At 33.3% G+C, this 21,063-nt stretch overlaps 1 protein-coding gene across 2 annotated transcripts in view; it reads left to right on the top strand.

The window, feature by feature from the left end:
* Positions 1-21,063, top strand: part of SNX13 (sorting nexin 13) — a 150,682-nt gene that overhangs the window by 110,127 nt on the left and 19,492 nt on the right. For both annotated transcript variants that reach the window (XM_011944147.1, XM_011944146.1), the window contains 5 exons: positions 2,026-2,063; positions 6,231-6,300; positions 10,580-10,719; positions 16,013-16,120; positions 17,355-17,465. In XM_011944147.1, coding sequence (XP_011799537.1) covers positions 2,026-2,063; positions 6,231-6,300; positions 10,580-10,719; positions 16,013-16,120; positions 17,355-17,465 — 467 coding nt within the window. The remainder of the gene's footprint in view (positions 1-2,025; positions 2,064-6,230; positions 6,301-10,579; positions 10,720-16,012; positions 16,121-17,354; positions 17,466-21,063) is intronic.

The raw sequence follows: 21,063 nt of genomic DNA, 5'->3' as shown, positions 1-21,063 counted from the left end.
CCCGGCTAATTTTTTGTATTTTTAATAGAGATAGGGTTTCACTGTGTTAGCCAGGATGGTCTCAATCTCCTAACCGCATGATCCGCCTGCCTTGGCCTCCCAAAGTGCTGGGATTACAGGCGTGAGCCACCACGCTGGGCCAATAACTGTCAGCTTTGTTGTCTTTGTCAGTGTTTAGGTTTTAGACCACTGGTTTACCTTTCTCAAATAGTAATGCTTCTGATATACTTCTTTTTATATGATTATTTAATCAAAAAAAGGCCTTTCCACATTTTTTTGTTATAAATTAGTTTTCTGACTTTTAAAATTAAGCTGCTAAGCACTACGTGCATTTTTTAGACATTCCGAAATTTTGACTACCTTTTAGACATTCTGAAATAATTATCTAATCTAGGGATTAATGTGCAGCTGATTTTTTAAAAAGTAGTCTACATTTGAGCCTAAAATTAATGAACCAAGTCATATCATATGGTATAGTACTGTATCCTCTGGTGGTTTTTCTTTGCTTGAGTAGAAATTTCATTCCTATTTAACCAAACTTAACAGTAGGTAGAGAATTTGCTGGTTGGCTTGCTTGTGCTTACTATCTCTCCTCTCTCTTCCATTGCACTTTCTGTTTATTCATGATTACTTTCTTTACTTATTAAATTATTTTAAAAATAGATGTTTTCTCCTTTATTACAACAGAGTTTCATAGTCTTTTAAAACTATATGAATATGTTTTCCTTTTTAAGTTTTAACCTCAACACTGTTTTTCTCACCATGTTGAACAGTGCTTTCTTTTGTTTTCTAATATTTGTAGGTAGTCATCCAATTCTTGATTAAATGTCGACCAAGATTGATTTTATACTGTATTTCTGGATCTTCTTATTGTTGATCAAGAAAGTAAACTATGCCCTATTTTGATCCCAAATTCTCCTTTAACTTGACTTGTCTTTGGTGGGAAGATTTAAGAGGTGGGCAGACTACAGAAGAGGTAGGAGGCATATAATTGAATAAGGAGGATAGAGAACTATTTTACTCATTTTAAGCATCACCAAGGGATAATCCTAGGTGAAATTCCCATTTTTTTTTTTATGACTCAAAGGGCTGAAGAACCAAGAAGTGTTCTTGAGCATTTAGAATAAATTTGGAAGGCAAAATCAGCTGCCTCCTTGTAGAAATAATAGTCTTGCTTTTTTGAAGACCCATTTAGAAAACCAAGTTCATAAATAACCTCTTAAGTGCTAGAAACCATATATTAAACTATGTATGAATATTGCTTTACCATAGATTTGTTTATGTGTTTAATAAAGAAACACCTTAACTGGTAACTTAATTTTCTTAGATTTATAATAAAACCCTAAGGGAAAAGATTATTGCTTGATATTAATGTTAATAATCTAAAATTGACTTACTCTCTAACATTAATTTTTCCCAGTTGCTCTTTAATTAAATGGAATTGCATAAGCAGTTTTAAGTGTCTTTTTATCTATTAGTTATATATTGATTTAAAAATCTGGACTTCTAGTATTTTCAAGAAAATCTACCACCAAGAATAAGAGGACTTAATAGACCTATTAAAAATAAGTCTGTTTCTCCCTCACACTACAGACTGATTTTATTTGTAATCTTTCTTAATCCAGTGAGACAGAAGTTACAGAATAGTGCTAATGTTTCCTAATGGGCCTCATTCTGCAGTGTTTTCCTTATGCTTATATTGTATTAGGCAACTTATTTGATACCATTAGAATAAAAACATTTAATAATTACTCTCCTGAACACTAATGCCTTTTTGATTTTTGGCCAGCTATCAGGTACATACCATATTGTCACTTAAATGCCTGGCTTAGAAAACCATAGAACTTTAAGGGATCAAGTTTTTGGGAGTATTCCACAATTTTATTTTTTTATTTTTTATTTTTATTTTTTACTATTATGTTATATCTTGGCTTATGTGACTTTCATTCTTGGTGTTTGAACCTTAGATAAAGCAACCGTTTTAAAGTTTTTTGCTGTATACTAAGTTGAATTTCCCCCCTGCAGAATCTTTTAATGGGTCTCCTACAGGAAGCATAAATTTGGTAAGTACTATTATGGGTACTTTATTAAAGTGACTTGAAAATAATGTAAAAGGCCGAGCCTTAACGTATGTAAATAAATGATATATAAAGAAGGCCCCAAATCATAATTTAGTGTTGCAAAAAGTTATTACACTTTTAAAGAAATGCTAAGTTCACATATAAGGCATATATGAATTAGAACTTAAAAATTATATTTTATCTTTATTTAAAAAATTGGTTTAGGTTAAACCTGCATAATTGCTTTTGTGCATTTTGTAAAAAATTGATTTCATTATTTTCAATTCCAATATTTAGCATGTTTAAATTATGATTACTAAATTGATATGATAGGCAGTAAGTTTGTGACACATAAATGTTTATATTGGAATCAGTTTTTTTTCTCCTCTTGTATTTAGAAAGAAATATAAAACTGGTGAGGATAACCAAAACCAAATAGATACTTCTTATAGTCTACACCAAAACAAATTCAGGTCATTGTAAACAAAAAAAATTTTTTATTAAGTTTAGACAGTTTTAAAGCAACTATATCCTTAATGATTAGAAGTTAGAATCACATGTTTTTAGAATCTCAACTGTCATTGGCATTTTACATATTCAAGGTACAGTGTAAAATAATGAACATTTTAGTTCTCTTACATATCCAACCTTGCCATTGAATAACTTCTTTCCTAAGATGCTGTTAGGAGGAAATATTAGTGTTCTATGAAGGTTTCAGTCCAGTTTGGCTGGGTTGAGGAGGGGAAAAACAGGTAAGGTGTTGTTTGTTTTGTTTTTCCTCCTACCTGCATTACTTTTTCTTTTAGACCTTTCATAATAGCTAAATGTTTTAGAGGTTAGTTGTCTTATGTTTACTTCTAAAATAACCTTATTGAGTAAATGTTCCGTTACTGTATTATAACCTTTAGTAAAACACTAAAGCAGATCTGTTGTGGAATTGTCAGATACTTTATAACTTTTAAAATATTTCCTAAGTCATTTGGTATTATTACCATTTACTTGTTGTAGTCCAGAGCTTTAAACAAAAATGAATTGCTCCTAGAACTTGAAGGAAGTGTTAAAAATAATGTTCATTGTATAGAAAAGTTTCCAAATGTGATGAAACCCTTCCTTGGTTTGAAATTTTTTAGTATTCACATTTGTAGTGCTTGTGTAAATATTTAAACACTACTAAAAATTTTTTTTCTTTATTCCATGGAATAAATGCTTTTTCAAATAAGATAAGTCTTTTGTCACATGGTAGTATAAACCAGAATAGTCTCTGGATAAAAAGAAGGTCATTCTTGAAGTCAGTGACTTGGAGTATTTTATTATTCCCATAAATCTATTTAATTCATACTTTTAAGTAGTTGGACCATGTAGACAAATTTTAGTGAATATCTGTGTTTTAAAAATAGCTTAAGATTATAAACTAGATCACAATAGTTTATTCCAATATACTAAACAAAGGAGATATTTAATGTGTTTGGTATTGTACTCATTTTGCCATTGGTAGCTTGGTAGGTAAGTTACAAGCATTTAGTGCCGTTTTGGTTGTGTTTGATGACTATCATAGTAAATTTGAATTTTCAATTTTTGTCTTAGTGTTAAAAAAACACTTTCTTACAAGGAGTTTAAGAATCATAACTTAAGGAGTACTCTACAAATTGTGCTTATTTCAATATAGCATTAATGTACTTGTTTTGAAATCACAATTCTCTTTTGCTACATTTCTAAATCAAGTGTAGTTTTGTAAATATTACTTTACCAATTGTAACTTTATAGTACGTGCATTATAACTGTAAGTAATGTTTTTCCAAAGTTTTCATCATATGTAATGAAAACAATATTTACTAATTGCATATTTTAAAAGAGATAAAAAGACATTTCTTTTTTTTTTTTTTTGAGACGGAGTCTTGCTCTGTCGCCCAGGCCGGAGTGCAGTGGCCAGATCTCAGCTCACTGCAAGCTCCGCCTTCCGGGTTTACGCCATTCTCCTGCCTCAGCCTCCCGAGTAGCTGGGACTACAGACGCCCGCCACCTCGCCCGGCTAGTTTTTTTGTATTTTTTTTAGTAGAGACGGGGTTTCACCTTGTTAGCCAGGATGGTCTCGATCTCCTGACCTCGTGATCCGCCCGTCTCGGCCTCCCAAAGTGCTGGGATTACAGGCTTGAGCCACCGCGCCCGGCCTAAAAAGACATTTCTCCATAAAACCTTTTTAACAACTTTTGGATTGCGTAGTATGAGATGCTAACATGTTTAAAGAGATAAGTATATTTACCTTTTTAAATGTTTACAAGGGAAGGTTACCATTATTAATAATGCTTTTTTAAAAAAAAATAGATTATTTTATGTTACCTGTGCTGGCTTATAATTAGAAGAAGTTATAGTAGAAAATATAAATTTGGTAGAATATTCCATTTCCTCTGAGTCTTCTTTCACATAAAAATATTGAGATAAAGGTTGTGCTATTTCTATCAAAATGATTTCTTGAGCACATAAAAATAAATGCATCCTTTTTTTTTTTTTCCCAAAGCATTTTCATTCACAGTATGTCCTGACAGTGATGTAGAGTAGGTATTAGCCCCATTTTACCATTGGGAAAACTGAAATCCGAGAAAGTAGTTGATATGGTTAAAGTCTCCCAAGGTATTGATAGTAGAGCATGGACTAGATCTAATTTAATTTGATGTCTTTGCCATTTGAGTTGACCAGGGAAGTCTTGTGGATTATCTGCGTAGAATTATCACATTTTGCTTCTCTTAACAATCAGTTTTTAGTAGATACATTTTTGGCTTTCTTCTTAGAATGCAGTTGCCTTAATTTAAGTGACTGTGTCATATGGATGGTTGCATTTAAGTCATTTAGATGACTTTTAGTAATATATTACATTAGGACTCAAAAGCTCATTCACATTCTATTATTTTTAAAGAGTGAAATATATCTGATTATATGAATATGTGAAATGTGTGAATAATGTAAATACGTGAAATATGTCTAGATTATATATGTTAGGTGCCCTCAAGACCACTTCCAGGCTCAGTGATTTGCTAAGAAAACTCACAGGACACACCATAGTCTTACTCATGTCTAGAATTTCTTACCGTGAAAGTAAGCAAAATCAGCAAGACAACACGTGTGAAATGTTGCCATCAGGAAGACTCACTGGAGACTAAATGTACAGGTTTTTTATTGGAGGCAGATTACATAGCACATACCGAAATTCTAGACTCCTAGAAGGAAAGCAGGTGTTCAGCATAAACATTTCTTATATAGATAGTTTAGGTATGGTAAACCACTCTTACTGGTTGGAGAATGCTGGGAATCTTCCCTAAATTTAAGTTCCCAGATTCCATCCAGGGGACAACCTTGGAAGCAGTCTTTTCTAGGCAGAGCAGTTTCAGGCTGCCATGTTAACTCCGCAGTCTGCTTTAATTATATGATTATATTCCTTTTTATGTATGTGTGGATATATGTATATGTGACAAAAACATTTTTAAAGTTTAGACCCAAAGGCCGTAGTTATAAAATATTCATTTTGAGTCACTCAATAGGCATTTATGTTTGTGGACTTGTTTTTGAAAACTGATCATTTAAAATCTATCATAGTCTATGGATTTACCTCATTTAATAAATAATCAGAATAATAGCTAACATTTGTTATATTAGGCAGTTTTCTAAATGTCTTACATGTCTTATTTAATCTTCACATAATTCTCTGACTTAGGTAGTATTTTCATTTTATAGATAAGGAATCTGAATTAAGTATAAAAATTATTTCTATATTAACAAAAGTATTAAGCTAAAAATACAGAGCTGGTTCTAGTATATTTCAACATACATGTTAACATAAGAATATGTCTACTTATTTTTATCTAGATTTTCTTGCCATATAAAGACCATAATTGAAAAGTAGCAAGTTACAGTAGATGGACAAGCAGTTAAGGGAGAAATAATCTAATAAGTTTATTACTAAATTATTTTGTTTTATTGTTTCTTAATCTTTGCTTTTTTTCTGTTAGCCTAAATGGAAAAGATTATTGTGTGTGGAGGGGATGGAGGGTATACAAATACTATATAGTTTACATGCATGGAAATGAGTAATTGTAATGCATATATGATGTAGAATTCTTTGATACTTTTTTTCCTACAAAATTTTAAAAATTTGTTTCCGGTTTTTTTTTTCCTCAGTCTTTAGATGACCTTTCAAATGTGTCTTCTGATGACTCAGTACAACTTCATGCCTACATTTCAGACACTGGTAAGAGAGTTTGAAGTATAATTACTGCATTAAAACTATGTATTATTGTATCCCTAAATAATTTTCCACACTTAATTTTTAGTAACCTTTTTTTTTTGTTCTCTAGTCATATGTTTGTTACTTTTTTTCTACAGCATGTCCTTCATTAAATTCTATTGTATTTATTTGCTTATGTATTTGATCTCTCTAAGATTGTGACTGTCAACATTTGAAAATGCTTATGTTCTAAGTGTTTTACTATTTCTAATAAACTCTGAAACCATTCTTTTCCTCTTTGTGCTTGAGTCCAGCTGATAATTGTCTGTATAATTCTCATTAAATCTTTTCTGGAGAGATCTTAGTTCAGGATTAGTTTTCATACATGCAAAGTCAGGCTAGGTAACTGGGTTAAATGAAGCCCCTGGTATAGAAACTTGCAGAACTTTAAGAAGTGCTTGAGTGAGGTGAGAAACCTCTAAAGCTTTGTGATCATTCAGCATACATGTAGAATTGTTAGTAAACCCAGGAAAAATAACCAGTTTTCATCATTGCCATTGAGTTATTAGATAACACTAATGAGTATTAAATAATGATAGTTTTCTTATCTGACCTCTCACTGTTCTTAGAATATAGAAGTGTGTTTGTTATATTACATACTGAAGTATATACCTCATTTCAATTTCATGGTTACATTTTAGACACTGAAGAGATTTTATAGTATAGTATAGTATAGAAGACATTAACTTGTATCTTTTAAAAATAGATCTTTGTTTCCATTTTCTTCTCACTGGAACTGAAGTTTCAATTTACATTTGTTGCCTGCCAGATTTCTGGAAGAAAACAAGTATTTATTAGCTTCTTAAAATGTATGGAAGCACTGTGCTAGGCATTTTTAAGAAATTATTTCAGGCTGGGCTTGGTGGCTCACACCTGTAATCCCAGAACTTTTGGGAGGCCGAGGCAGGTGGATCACGAGGTCAAGATATCGAGACCCTCCTGGCCAACATGGTGAAACCCCGCCTCTACTAAAAATACAAAAATTGGCTGGGCATGGTGATGCGTGCCTGTAGTCCCAGCTACTCGGGAGGCTGAGGCAGGAGACTTGCTTGAACCCGGGAGGCGGAGGTTTCAGTGGGCCGAGATCACACCACTGCACTTTAGCCTGGCAACAAAGCGAGACTCCGTCTCAAAAAAAAAAAAAAAAATATTATTTTTTCTTGAGAATCGTGTAAATACTGAAGAAGCAGCATAGTATAGTGGTTAAGAGTATAACCTTTTTACTGAATTGCTTGGGCTCAAACCCCAGCTCTGCCAGTTAATAGTTGGGTGAGCCATCCAAAATTAAGATCTAGTTAAAAAAAAAAAAAAAGCTGCTGGTGAACCTGAGTGAGTTCCTTAACTTCCTTGTACCTTAATTTCCTTATCTGTAAGATGGGATAGTAATAATAATAATACATAACTCATAGGGTTGTTATGGAACTAATTAATTACATTGGTAATTATGCATGATAGACATATTTGATTGGTTCATTAAATACTTATTTTACTAACTGGACTTCAGAGTCTCTTTGATTCTAGATCTTTTAGCATCTTTATTTCAGAAAGTGGGAGCTTATGGACTAGTCCAGTGCTACGGAAAGGAAGCAGTACACACACAAGAATGGTGATCTAGTATGTGTATTGCTTCCTTCATTCATCGAGAAATCTTGCTTTAAAAAGTATTGGCTAAATTAAACAATATGATTAGTAATGAAGTTGATTTACATTCTGGTGCCTTTTTTTTACATAATAAAAATTAGTAGCAAATAGTTTGCAGATCACCTGCTGTGAGTAACATTGGTCTAATAAAAACAAACCCTTCTAGCTAAATCACCATCTTCACAAAACCAGTATGTGTAACCCCATTGTCTTTAAGTCAGATTACCTTGATGCCTTCTGTATTTTTTTTTTTATAATTACCTCATTATTTTTCCTACTGTGCATGCACCCTGGGTGATCTTCCAAGCCTGTCGATTTTTGACAAATTCTGATTATTCTTTCTTATATCTCTTCTCCTTTTTTGTTTCTTGCTATTCTTGCTCTTGTTAATTTTTAATTGGTTATGGTTAGCTGCCTAATTGGCCTCTGCTTTCTATTTTCCTTTCCCAAACTTATCTTGGACACATCTGATAAAACCATTGTCTTGTTGCCATGCTAACTCCATTGAGAAATGGTGGTTCTCTAACGTGATTAAAATGTGTTGTGCTGTTTGATTTGCTTAAGTCTCTGAGAGAAAGATAAGTGGACGAGGTGAACAGTGAATAATAGTGCTACTTATAGAGCAAGATGTCCAAAGTCTACTTCTAGTCATATATTTTGTCAAATCAGAAACAGTGATAATAGATGGAAAGGGAATGAAGACAATTTTGAAAAGAAAGTGCAAATCTTAGAACAATTTTTGTGAAAGTTCGGGAAGAGCTTCTGTCCAACTACGCTTGCCAATATAGAGTTCTAACTTTTATGTTATTAATTTACCAAAAAGCTATACTGAACTTCTTCTGCCCAGTTGTATACAAAATAGCAAAATATTAGCCCCAGACCTTGACCATTTTTATTCACACTTACAAATCAACGTAATCCATTATTACAAGATCAGTTTTAGACTTCTGGTTAGTGTGGTAGTCTGAACTGCTATGGGAAATCATGCCTTCCACATATAGAAAGGCTGAAAACATCATTACAAGAATAGCTGAAGGGGAAAAACTACAGGTGCCATATACCATGAGGAAAAATAAATTCAGGGAATTGAAGGGGTGTTAAAGCAAGGGGTTCATAGTAGCATAAAGACTGGATCTTGATTTTGGTAGCATTTTCATGCCCTCACATTCAGAAGAGGGAGGATGGGCCAAAGCCATGGGAGGCTGGAACAAAGTACTTCACATAAAGCCTAGAGTCACAAAGGGCAGCTCGATGTCAAAGAAGAACTAGGAAAACTTAGCCTGCCATCAGTAGAAAGAACAACAAATGTCAAGATCATGATTGGAAATGGTATCTGTCACCCACAAAATATTGAAAGCCCAGCTTGCATCCCATCATGAGTATGTCCGAATTTAGCTGTCCTCAAATGATTATGTACTACAAGATCTCAAGCCAGAGATTTAGTATTAAAATTATTTCTGAACCACTGAAACCAGCAGTTAGAGTGATGACACTTGACACTGTTCAATGTGAATGCTTCCCTAGCCAAGGGCACTCAGAACACCCAGGGAGAAATAAAACCAGCTGGAAATGAGCTTACAGAAAGCAATTAATAGCAACAGAAAGAAATATGAACCACAATAAGAGACAGCCAACAGAACCAGCAGATAATTTGCATCCTGTGAACTTGGAGATGGCAGTCTTAATAGATTTGGCCATAAGTATGTTAAAAATATTCCTAGAGAGAAATCCTAAGATAAGAATAAACAATATGAAAAAGAACCAAATAGAACTCTAGAGATAAAAAAATACAGTGATTGAAATAAAGGTCAGAGGATAGATTAAGAAATAGGCCAGATACAGATGAGAAGAGACTCAATATTAACTTTTGGAGACCTAATTGTAGAGTGCAGAAAGATAAAGAAATGGAACCTCAGAAAGACAAGTTAGAGAAAATGATTTAAAGTGCATCTCCTTAGTTAAGATTAGCACAAAGTGGGAACAGGCTTTGATTTTAGAGATCACCTGACTTGATATGTGGCAAATTAATGCGAAAATGCTTTGAAAAAAAAAATCCCCAGAATAAACTGCACTTGTGAACTATTAAACATATCAAAGAAAAAGAAAATTACCAGAAGATAAATGTTATCCCGTGGCTGTTGCTGTTTAGTTGAAAAGATTTTAATTATAATACAACTGAAGAGTGAAGGCTAGGACAAAACATTATTTTGTTTATTTTTTCTATATTTAAGAAATTCTAATTTTACTCTCTGAGGTAACATTAGATGTAGTAATGTAATGATGTAGTGATGTAGTAACAGAAGGCTCTTTGGAAGAGAGAGAATTGTAATAGGTACCACTTTGTGATTGATAGTGTCATACTAAACTTAGTTTATTTTGTATTTTAGCCATTATATGTAATACCTTATGGATGTGAGTATGGAGGATGGGAATCTATCCTTTGGTGACATCCTTCTGTCTCAGTCTATCATTTCAGATTCTTCTTCATTTCATATTATCTTTTTTGTTTTCTTCATCTTCCTCCTTTTTTGTGTCTTTCGTTCCTCTTCATTTTGTTTTAAATGACTAGTATATGCTGACTATGACCCATATGCTGTGGCAGGTGTTTGTAATGATCATGGCAAGACATACGCATTATATGCCATCACTGTACACCGGCGCAACCTAAACAGTGAGGAGATGTGGAAAACCTATCGTCGTTATAGTGACTTCCATGACTTCCACATGAGAATCACTGAACAGGTAATGAAGTTTTAAAAACTTGTGTAGTTCATGTTGTTTCTTGATTTGATTTTGATTATAAATCTGAGGATGGCCAGATATTGATACATTTAAAAAATAAGGTAAGAATTTTTGGTATAATCACCATAAATCTTAGAATTAATCTGAGCATTTAACAAATACATCAGATGTTGAACGCTTCATCAGTCCTAACCATTACGGACTAGTGACAAATTATCAAGGGTATACCTTGGAAAATTAAAGTGAATACATGTTTCTGATTTTAAAATTTGTTTGTGTGTATTGTGCTTTTCGAAGTTTTTTGGGCTTACTTTGAAGTAGGAATGGGGATTGCTATAGGACATTTTGTCCTTTTGTTTTTGAAGGCATAGTTTAAACCTAGAAGTTATTTTAAATGGCAGTTTAATGCAGCAGTGTAACAGTGAAATGAATCCTTGATTCATTACTCAAATTATTTTGAATCACAACCTAAAATAAATTTAATATTAACCAAATAATATTTTTAATTCTTTTAATTCTTTTAATTTTATTTTTAATTCTTGTTTTATAGAAATAATTTAAAAGGACTCTTAAAGAGGACAAAGCTAAAGAAATTATTTCCCTGTCCTATTTTTTAATTAAATATTTTATTTTCTCAACTTAAAAAAAATTTTGGTGAATTGGAATAAATTATGAAATTTGTTTTAACTCTTAAAAAGTCTGACTCATTCAGGGCTTTTAGGTATACAACTGATATTAAACCAGTAATAGTTAAAAGTGACATCTGATTGGGTGAGCTAAAGCTTTGAAATGACATTGTACTACTTTAGAAATCAGAAAATACCTTTTTCAACTTAATATAGTGGAAAATATATAGTTGGCACCATGATAATCTTATTAAAATATCTTGTGGATAGAGATTAATAGCTTTAAAGTGATGAAAAACAGGGTAATGTTGACTTCTGAAGCCTGTATTAAAAGGACTATTTTGAATTATATTAATAAGAAAATTAAATTAATAACTTTAGACGTACCTGTTCTTCTGTTCTGGAGTCAAATATAACCTTTCTTCATGTTTAGCTTGACTTGTTTGCAGAGATGAAATAACTTTCTGCCCCACATTGAAGAAATAATTGCTTTACCTTTTTAAAATATTACCTGTTTGATATTGTTTTAAAAGCATATAGCTCAAATATCTTTTTATTCCCATCCTTACACTTTAACCAAACATGATAATTTAAAAGGTAATTTGAATTGGTAAGAGTTTTATTTATTTGCAAATGAATTTACTTGCAAATTAATGAGAGTATAGTTTAATATGAAATTTTTATTGTGTAAATAGTTGTAATTTTCTTTCTAGTTAAGAGGAATAATCATTCCCTGATTTAAATGTGGAACTAGACTAGAACTGTAGGCATTATGTTTACATATTGACAAATGTAAAGGAAGAACATACTTTTTAAGAAAACTTTTAAGAGGACAGTTCATACAGAAATTTCCCTTTTCAATTCAGCACCAGAAATTACATGACATTGATACAGCACAATTTCTTTTTCAAACAGCTCATGCAAGTGAAATGGATGTGTTTTGACTTGGTGTTTCCTTTTTTGTGTTTGTGTGTGTGTGAGTGTGTGTGTGTGTGTGTGTGTGTGTGTGTGTTTCTTATAAAGTCACAGTAGTGAATATCTAAGTGTTTAGATTGTTCACAGAAGTTGAGATTAAAAACTCTTCTTTTAAATGAAAATTAGGTTTTAGTAAAATATTAAGTATCTGTAAATAAGACTTAGGGTGTTTGCCTTTTAGCTCAGCCTTATCTATATTTTAAAAACTCAAATCCCTTATAAAATAATGGAAGAAAAATGTAATGACTTGTAATTCAGCAGTTGGTCACAGTACAGCCTGTTAACATGAATAAATGGTAACTGCATAGAGCTCTTAAAGTAAAATTGTTTTAAAACAAGTTTCATTTTGTTTGTATCATTTCGTGATACAACATTTTTTCCAAGACCAAACTCGGTGCCTCACACCTATAATTCCAGCACTTTGGGAGGCTGAGGTGGGCAGATTGCTTGAGGTCAGGAGTTTGAGACCAGCCTGGGCAACATGACGAAACCTTCGCTCTACAAAAAATACAAAAAATTAGCTGGGCGTGGTGGTGCCTGCCTGTAGTCCCAGCTACTCAGGAGGCTGAGGTGGGAGGATCACTTGAGCCTGGGAGGTGGAGATTGCAGTGAGCCGAGATCCTACCAGAGCACTCCAGCGTGGGTGACAGAGTGAGACCCTGTTCCATAAATAAATAAATGACAGAGTGAGACCCTGTTCCGTAAGTAAGTAAATAAATAAACAAGTAAATAAATGAAAATCCAAGCTAAATGTATGAGCTATCGTTTATTTTCTTTAAAGATTTTAATAATCTTATTTGTTGTTTTATGGAGACTTAAAAGAATTAAAAGAAACTAATTAAAATGTTAAATGTCATGATTTTGGAAATGGCCTGAGCTGCTCATTCATTGATTTAACAAATATTTATTAAGCTTTTCCTATGTGTCTGGTACTTTTCTTGGTGCTAGCAACATATAAGGGAACAAGACAGACCAAGTCCTTGCCTCTAAGAGCTTATAGTGTAGTAGTTACTGTGCATTTCTGTTTTATTTGGTGAAATCTATATGGGTATAGATAAACTACTAATTTAAATGATAATATTAAGTATTCATTAAGATAACTGAGTAAAAATATGCACCATATTAAACAAATTTTGAATTACTTTAATACAAAATTTTAAGTCTGTTCTTTAAATTTTCCAGGAGTGTATTAGGAATCTAAACTTGGTATGTTTAATGTAGAAAAGTAAGATCTTTGATTTTAGAATGTCTACGATTTATGTGTAGTATTTGAATTATTTGTAAACATTGTAAACATTGTTATAATTTATTTTTAGTTCTTTTTTGCTGAATTTCTAATTTCTTTTAAATGCCTTTAAAAATATTTTCATGAATTTTTGGCAGAGGGAATTATATTACTTTTCAGGGAATGGGCAATTGTTTTGTTCGTACTTTAAAATAATCTTTTAAATAGCAAGTTTATGATGAGTTAATACAGAGTATAAATTTTCACATTTTATCCCTTGCTTTTATAGTTTGAGAAAAGTGTTAGTGATTTATGTTTCTGTTCCAGACAGACAACTTACAATGGAGTTTGTTTTGGTAATTTAGGCTTTAAGAAAACAACTGTTACTGCAGTTTTTTTTTCTTTTTATTAGTAAGGTTTAATATTTTAAAGTTTCTGAAATAAATTGTTGTTTTAATGGATACTGTCATATTTCCTTGGTATATTAGTTTGGTAGGGCTGCCCTAATAAAATACCGCCAACTGGGTGGCCCAAACAACAGAAATTTATTTTCTGACAGTTCCAGAGACTAGAAATCAAAGATCAAGGTATTGACAAGTTTGGTTTGTCGTGAGGCCTTGCTTCTTGGCTTGTAGATGGCAGGGTTCTTGCCATGTCCCTATGTGACCATTTCCCTGTGTGATGCATTCCTGTTGTCTCTTAGTGGGTCCAAATTTTCTTTTCTGATAGGCTACCAGTCAGGTTGGGTTGGGGCCCACCCTAAGGGGCTCATTTAAACTTAATCATCTCTTTAAGGGCTTTATCTCTGAATTCAGTCACAATCTGAGGCACTGAAAGTTAGGCCTTCAACATGAATTTGAGGAAATACAGAACAAGCACAGAAGACTTGGTAATGCCAGAAAAAAATATGTATTTTCTAAAATTGAGTCAGTAGTTTAATGTGGCTAGGTCATATTGCAGGAAATATCTTTTAGGACACCTTGAAAAAGTAAATTTGCTTCCAAAAAATTTTTCTTGACATGTGATATTCAGTGAGGATCCATTTCTAATACTTCTGTGAATCACCACATTTGAGAATATTGCTGTAGTATGATTTCTCTATAAATTACCTGTACCCATTTTTGGTTTTCCTCCCAATACTGGAGTAAAAGACTACTTTTGCCTTTCATGTGTAACATATAATGAACTTGTTCACATTTTAGCCTTAAGCATCCATCAGATTTGTCCTTCTTTTAATAATGTATCAGAATCTTCCAGTTTGGGGATGGAAATTATCCTAATCCTTTTCATTTCTCTTCTCTTTAATCTCTGCACCAAGAATTAGTTTTCTTTACAGAAATGTTCTTCTTTTGAACAAATAATTGTTTTAAAAAGTTTGTTTCACTTTAGGATATGTATTACATGGGAAAAGTGGTAAGGCCTGTTTGAATTTCAGTACTAGGCTGTTGGTCAGGTACAGTCACTAGTTAAATGACTTTGCTGTTAAACTATTTTAGCAGCTAGTATGGTTTAAAAAAATCTGTGTTTTAGCAAGGCATTACAGATTACGATGATGGGCCTTTGAAGGTGCATCCAAATGTTAAGTCCATAAGTACTAGACTTGTGGTATACACATTTACTTTGTGTTTGTGATTTTACAAAGATAAAGTATATGCTGACTGTTACTAATTTTTTTGGTTAGTGTAATCTATGACTTTATGTTTAATGTGGTTGATGGGGCAAAGGTATCAATATTTATTATAATTGTATATACACAGGTTTATAATATAACTACTATCTGTATTTTGAAAATTGTCATTTTATTTACTAGTACTTTATTCACAGGTCAAAGACTTATTAAGGAAAATATTTTTTAAAACCTTTTATTATAAAAATTTTGAACAATCTCAACGTTAGGGAGAATATGAAATGAAACCCCACATGGTCAAAATCCATCTTCATCATCTATGCAAATTTGTCATTCTTGATTTAAGATACTTTTTAAATAAATAATATTAGAATGTGTTTTGAGTATATTTGGACAGTATTTTTATTTTCTGATTTTCACATAATATATTGCAAAATTATCTGTTGAAGATGGTTTTGTTGTTGTTGTTTGAGATGGAGTTTCGCTCTTGTTGCCCAGACTGGAGTGCAATGGTGCACTTTCGTCTCATCGTAACCTCTACCTTCTGGGTTCAAGCTATTCTCCTCCCTGAGCCTCCCAAGGAACTGGGATCACAGGCATGTGCACCACACCCAGCTAATTTTGTATTTTTAATAAGACGGGGTTTCTCCTTGTTGGTCAGGCTGGTCTCAAACTCCCGACCTCAGGTGATCCGCCTGCCTCAGCTTCCCAAAGTGCTGGGATTACAGGCATGAGCCACCGCACCTGTCCTGAAGATGTTTTTAATATGTAGAGAAATCATCACTTGGGAAAACCTTTTGTCTTTATAAAAAGTGCTATTGAATGTATTTTGTCTTACAGTTTGAAAGTCTATCAAGCATATTGAAGCTTCCTGGAAAAAAGACTTTTAATAATATGGATAGAGATTTTTTAGAAAAGAGAAAAAAGGATCTAAATGCTTATTTGCAGGTAAGCTCATGCTTACTATAATCTACAGATTTTCATTTAATATAGCACACAGGTATAGAACGTTTTTCATTTAATATAGCACACAGAGTGGTTTTACTGTAATCGCAGGATAGCCGCCACTTTTGTGCAGCATGTCACATGTGACATGCAGTCTGCCTAGTAATTTGTAAACATTATTTCTGTGTGTATTGATTAACTTAGAAGTTTTTAGACACTCCGTGTGAGGAATTTTGCTTGTTTGTGTTTAGATAAATGCACATGCCTGTCTTCTCCTGGCTCAAGCATTTGAATTTTTTGTTTAAAGTGCTAAATGTCTGTATCATTTATTTACAAGATTCTTAAGAAAAACTACCTCTTCCCAAATCTTTTATCATAAATGTATCTTGTAGATGTTGCCGTATTGTATACTTCTTAGCTAATGAACTCATTATGTCAAAACTTGTTCCATTGAAGGGACCAAGCTAGAATGTTGTTACATTCCAGTTGTGAAAGCAATATTTTGTTTGGGGCTTCTGTATAACACTTGAATGTTTTTGTTTGGATTATTTTATGTACTTTATTTCATACCATTTTTATTTAATGTTTTGTTTGTTTTGAGACAGGGTCTTGCTCTGTCACCCAGGCTGGAATGCAGTGGTGCCATAATAGCTCACTGCAACTTTGAACTCCTGGGCTCAAGGGATCCTCCTGCCTCAGCCTGCTAAGTAGCTAGGACTACAGGTGCATGCCACTGTGCCTGGTTAATTTTTTTAATTTTTTGGTAGAGATGGGGTCTTACTTTGTTGCCCAGGCTGGTCTTGTATTCCTGGCTCGAGCAATTTTCCCGCCTCAGTCTCCAAAAGTGCTGGGATTACAGGCATGAGCCACCTTGCCCAGCTTATTTAATGTTAACTCTAAAATTACTATGCAAATAACGTAACAGTTTTCTAATGTGGATCTTCTTAGTATAAGCTATAAGATCTGAAAATAAAATAGTAAATATATTCGGACAACTTTCATATTAGTACACTTAAAGTCAAAATAGCTGATGTGAAGAATATATATACCTAACTGTTTATTGTCATAAAATTATTGGTGACTTTATCTTAACTGTATAATTGGGTTTTTAAAAATATAAATTGATATTTTTTACTATACATTCTTAAAATTTATGAGCTAAAGTTATAAACAATAGTTAATTTCTAGAATCCTGTCAGTTTAAGATAATCTTTCTTTTTTTTTTTTCCCCTGTTAGTTACTGTTAGCTCCTGAAATGATGAAGGCATCCCCAGCTTTAGCTCACTATGTGTGTGATTTCCTTGAGAACAAAGCCTATAGTAAAGGAAAAGGGGATTTTGCTCGCAAGGTAAGTAAGCAGACCACTGCACTGGGTTTCTTTTTAGGTCTGTTTTCTTACTTTGTGATAAAAGAAAATAAATTTAGATTTGTAGGTGTGTTTTAAAACTAGAAAATTTTGTTAAGTTCTCCTCAGCATGTTTATCACTATTGATAGGAATATCTACATATAAACTCCTGTCTTGACATGTTGATTATAATTCAACAGATGCTTGAAAGGAAGAAAAAAAAAATTTTAAATGGTACATTAAGAAAAGTTTGCCTGAGACAAGTCACAAGCTTTTTGTTATCTTTAGAAGGAAATATTTCGTTCTGAGAGAAAATGTCATTTGCTTGGAATAATGATAAAAATATTAAATAGGATATGTTCTGAAAGTATTTTTGCCTCTTGGGTAAAATCTTTATCATATAAAATATTTTAAATAATTTAAAATAGGATTTAAGACCTATACTTGGAATAAAATTGTAAGGTAAGACAGTAAATAAGTGCTTAAATTAGGTAGGATAGCTTAGTGGGTAAGAACACAAGCTTTGAAATCAGGCAGTCTTTTGGTTGAAATTCCTGCTCTGCTATTTACTAGCTGTGACCTTGAGCATGTTACTGAACCTTTGGTACTTCAGTTTACTCAAGAAATTAAGATTTAAATTTCATTAGAGCATTATGTGAATCATGCAATATTCTGTTTATTACAGTGCTTGGAAAATAATAAACCTCTGAATAAATGTTTGCTCTTAGTAATAGTAGCAATAGGAGCAGGAGCAGCAGTGGGGGAAGCTGGTATTGTTTATACCACTCTGTATTTTATCACTTTTTATAAGTCTGAAATTATTTCAAAATGAAAATGTAAAAAGAATAAGGACTTTCTCACTATTTTTCATCCCCCTAAAAAGACCAACTTCTTAGAAAAGATTAAGGAATTAATACAAAATAAGTAAAAATTAGCAATTATAGGAAGTTCGGGCCAAGCATGGTGGCTCATTCCTGTAATCCCAGCGCTTTGGGAGGCTGAGGCGGGTGGATTGCTTGGGCCTAGGAGTTCAAGACTAACCCTGGTAACATAGCGAGACCCTGTCTCTACAAAAAATAAAAAATACTAGCTGGGCATGTTGGTGCACACCTATAGTCCCAGATACTCAAGTGGCTGAGGTGGGAGGATCGCTTGAGCCTAGGAGGCCAAGGCTTCAGCGAACCATGGTCATGCTACTGCACTCCAGCCTGTGTGACAAAGCAAGAACCTGTCTCAAGAAAAAAACAAAAAAAGAGTTCATATGATTACTTTAGGATTTTTGATTGTATAGTTCGGTGCAAAAGTAATTGCGGTTTTTGGACATTAAACAAAATGGCAAAAACACAATTACCTTTGCACCAACCTAATAACATTTCTAAGTTAGTGTTTTATTTTAATAATAAGTTCCAGGGTGTGGACCTTACAATGGAGGGGAAAAATACATGTTGCTTGTCTGTGTATTTCCTGATTGAAGTGATTGAGTTAAATTCCAACTTTGAACAGTTTTATTGTCACTGGAGATGCATTTTAGTCTTCCATGTGTTTTATGTTTATATATCTTTTCTCTAAAGATTGTATCCATTTTAAGATAAACTGATAAATTGGTAACAGCTTTTGGAGATAAAAGAAATATTAAAATACATTTTTTTTAAACGAAACAACAATAGCACATGTGTATGTCCCAACAGTTTTATACCACTTTTTTTTTCATTTTTTTATTTTTTATACTTTAAGTACTTGTATACATGTGCAGAATGTGCAGGTTTGTTACATAGGTATACATGTGCCATGGTGGTTTGCTGCACCCATCAATCTGTCGTCTACATTAGGTATTTCTCCTAATGCTATCCCTCCCCTACTCCCCAACTCCCTGATAGTCCCTGGTGTGTGTGATGTTCCCCTCCCTGTGTCCATGTGTGAGAACATGCGGTGTTTGGTTTTCTGTTCTTGTATTAGTTTCCTGAGAATGATGGTTTCTGGCTTTATCCATGTCCCTGTAAAGGACATGAACTCATCGTTTTATATGGTTGCATAGTATTCCATGGTGTATATGTGCCACATTTTCTTTATCCAGTCTATCATCGATGGCCTTTTGGGTTGGTACCAAGTCTTTGCTATTTTGAACAGTGCTGCAGTCAACATACGTGTGCATGTGTCTTTACAGTAGAATGATTTATCATCTTTTGGGTATGTACTCAGTAATGAGATTACTGGGTCAAATGGTATTTCTGGTTCTAGATCTGTGAGGAATCGCCACACTGTCTTCCACAATGGTTGAACTAATTTACACTCCCACCAATGGTGTAAAAGCGTTCCTATTTCTCCACATCCTCTCCAACATCTGTTGTTTCCTGACTTTTTAATGATTGCCATTCCAATTGGCATGAGATGTTATCTCCTTGTAGTTTGATATGCATTTCTCTAATGACCAGTGATGGTGAGCTTTTTTTCATGTTTGTTGACTGCATAAATGTCTTCTTTTGAGAAGTGTCTGCTCATATCCTTCACCTACTTTTTGATGGGGTTGTTTTTTTTTTTCTTGTAAGTTTGTTTAAGTTCTTTGTAGATTCTGGATATTAGCCCTTTGTCAGATGGATAGATTGCAAAAATTTTCTCCCATTCTGTAGGTTGCCTCAGTTCATGCTGATGGTAGTTTCTTTTGCTGTATAGAAGCCCTTTTAATTTAATTAGATCCCATTTGTCAATTTTGGCTTTTGTTGCCATTGCTTTTGGTGTTTTAGTCATGAAGTCCTTGCCCATGCCTGTGTCCTGGATGGTATTGCCTAGGCTTTCTTCTAGGGTTTTTATGGTTTTTAGGTCTTACGTTTAAGTCTTTAATCCATCTTGAATTAATTTTTGTATAATGTGTAAGGAAGGGATCCAGTTTCAGCTTTCTGCGTATGACTAGCCAGTTTTCCTAGCACCATTTATTAAATCGGAAATCCTTTCCCTATTGCTTGTTTTTGTCAGAGTTTTCAAAGATCAGATGGATGTAGATGTATGGCGTTATTCCTGAGGCCTCTGTTCTGTTCCATTGATCTATATCTCTGTTTTGGTACCAGTAACATGCTGTTTTGGTTACTGTAACTTTGTAGTATGATTTGAAGTCAGGTTGCGTGATGCCTCCAGCTTTCATCTTTTTGCTTAGGATTCTCTTGGCTATATGGGCTCTTTTTACTTCCATATGAAATTTAAAGTAGTTTTTTCTAATTCTATGAAGAAAGTCAGTGGTAGGTTGATGGAGACAGCATTGAATCTATAAATTACTTTGGATAGTATGGCCATTTTCACAACATTGATTCTTCCTATCCTTGAGCATGGAATGTTTTTCCACTTATTTGTATCCTCTCATTTTCTTGAGCAATAGTTTGTAGTTCTCCTTAAAGAGGTCCTTCACATCCCTTATAAGTTGTATTCCTAGGTATTTTATTCTCTTTGTAGCAATTGTGAATGGGCGTTTACTCATGATTTGGCTCTCTGTTTGTCTATTATTGGTGTCTAGGAATGCTTGTGATTTTTGCACATTGATTTTGTATCCTGAGACTTTGCTGAAGTTGCTTATCAGCTTAAGGAGATTTTGGGCTGAGATGATGGGGTTTT

This window comes from Colobus angolensis, unplaced genomic scaffold (genome assembly GCF_000951035.1).
Source record: "Colobus angolensis palliatus isolate OR3802 unplaced genomic scaffold, Cang.pa_1.0 Scaffold229, whole genome shotgun sequence".
NCBI classification, from domain to species: Eukaryota; Metazoa; Chordata; class Mammalia; order Primates; family Cercopithecidae; genus Colobus; species Colobus angolensis.
This window is presented reverse-complemented; position numbering and strand designations above follow the sequence as displayed.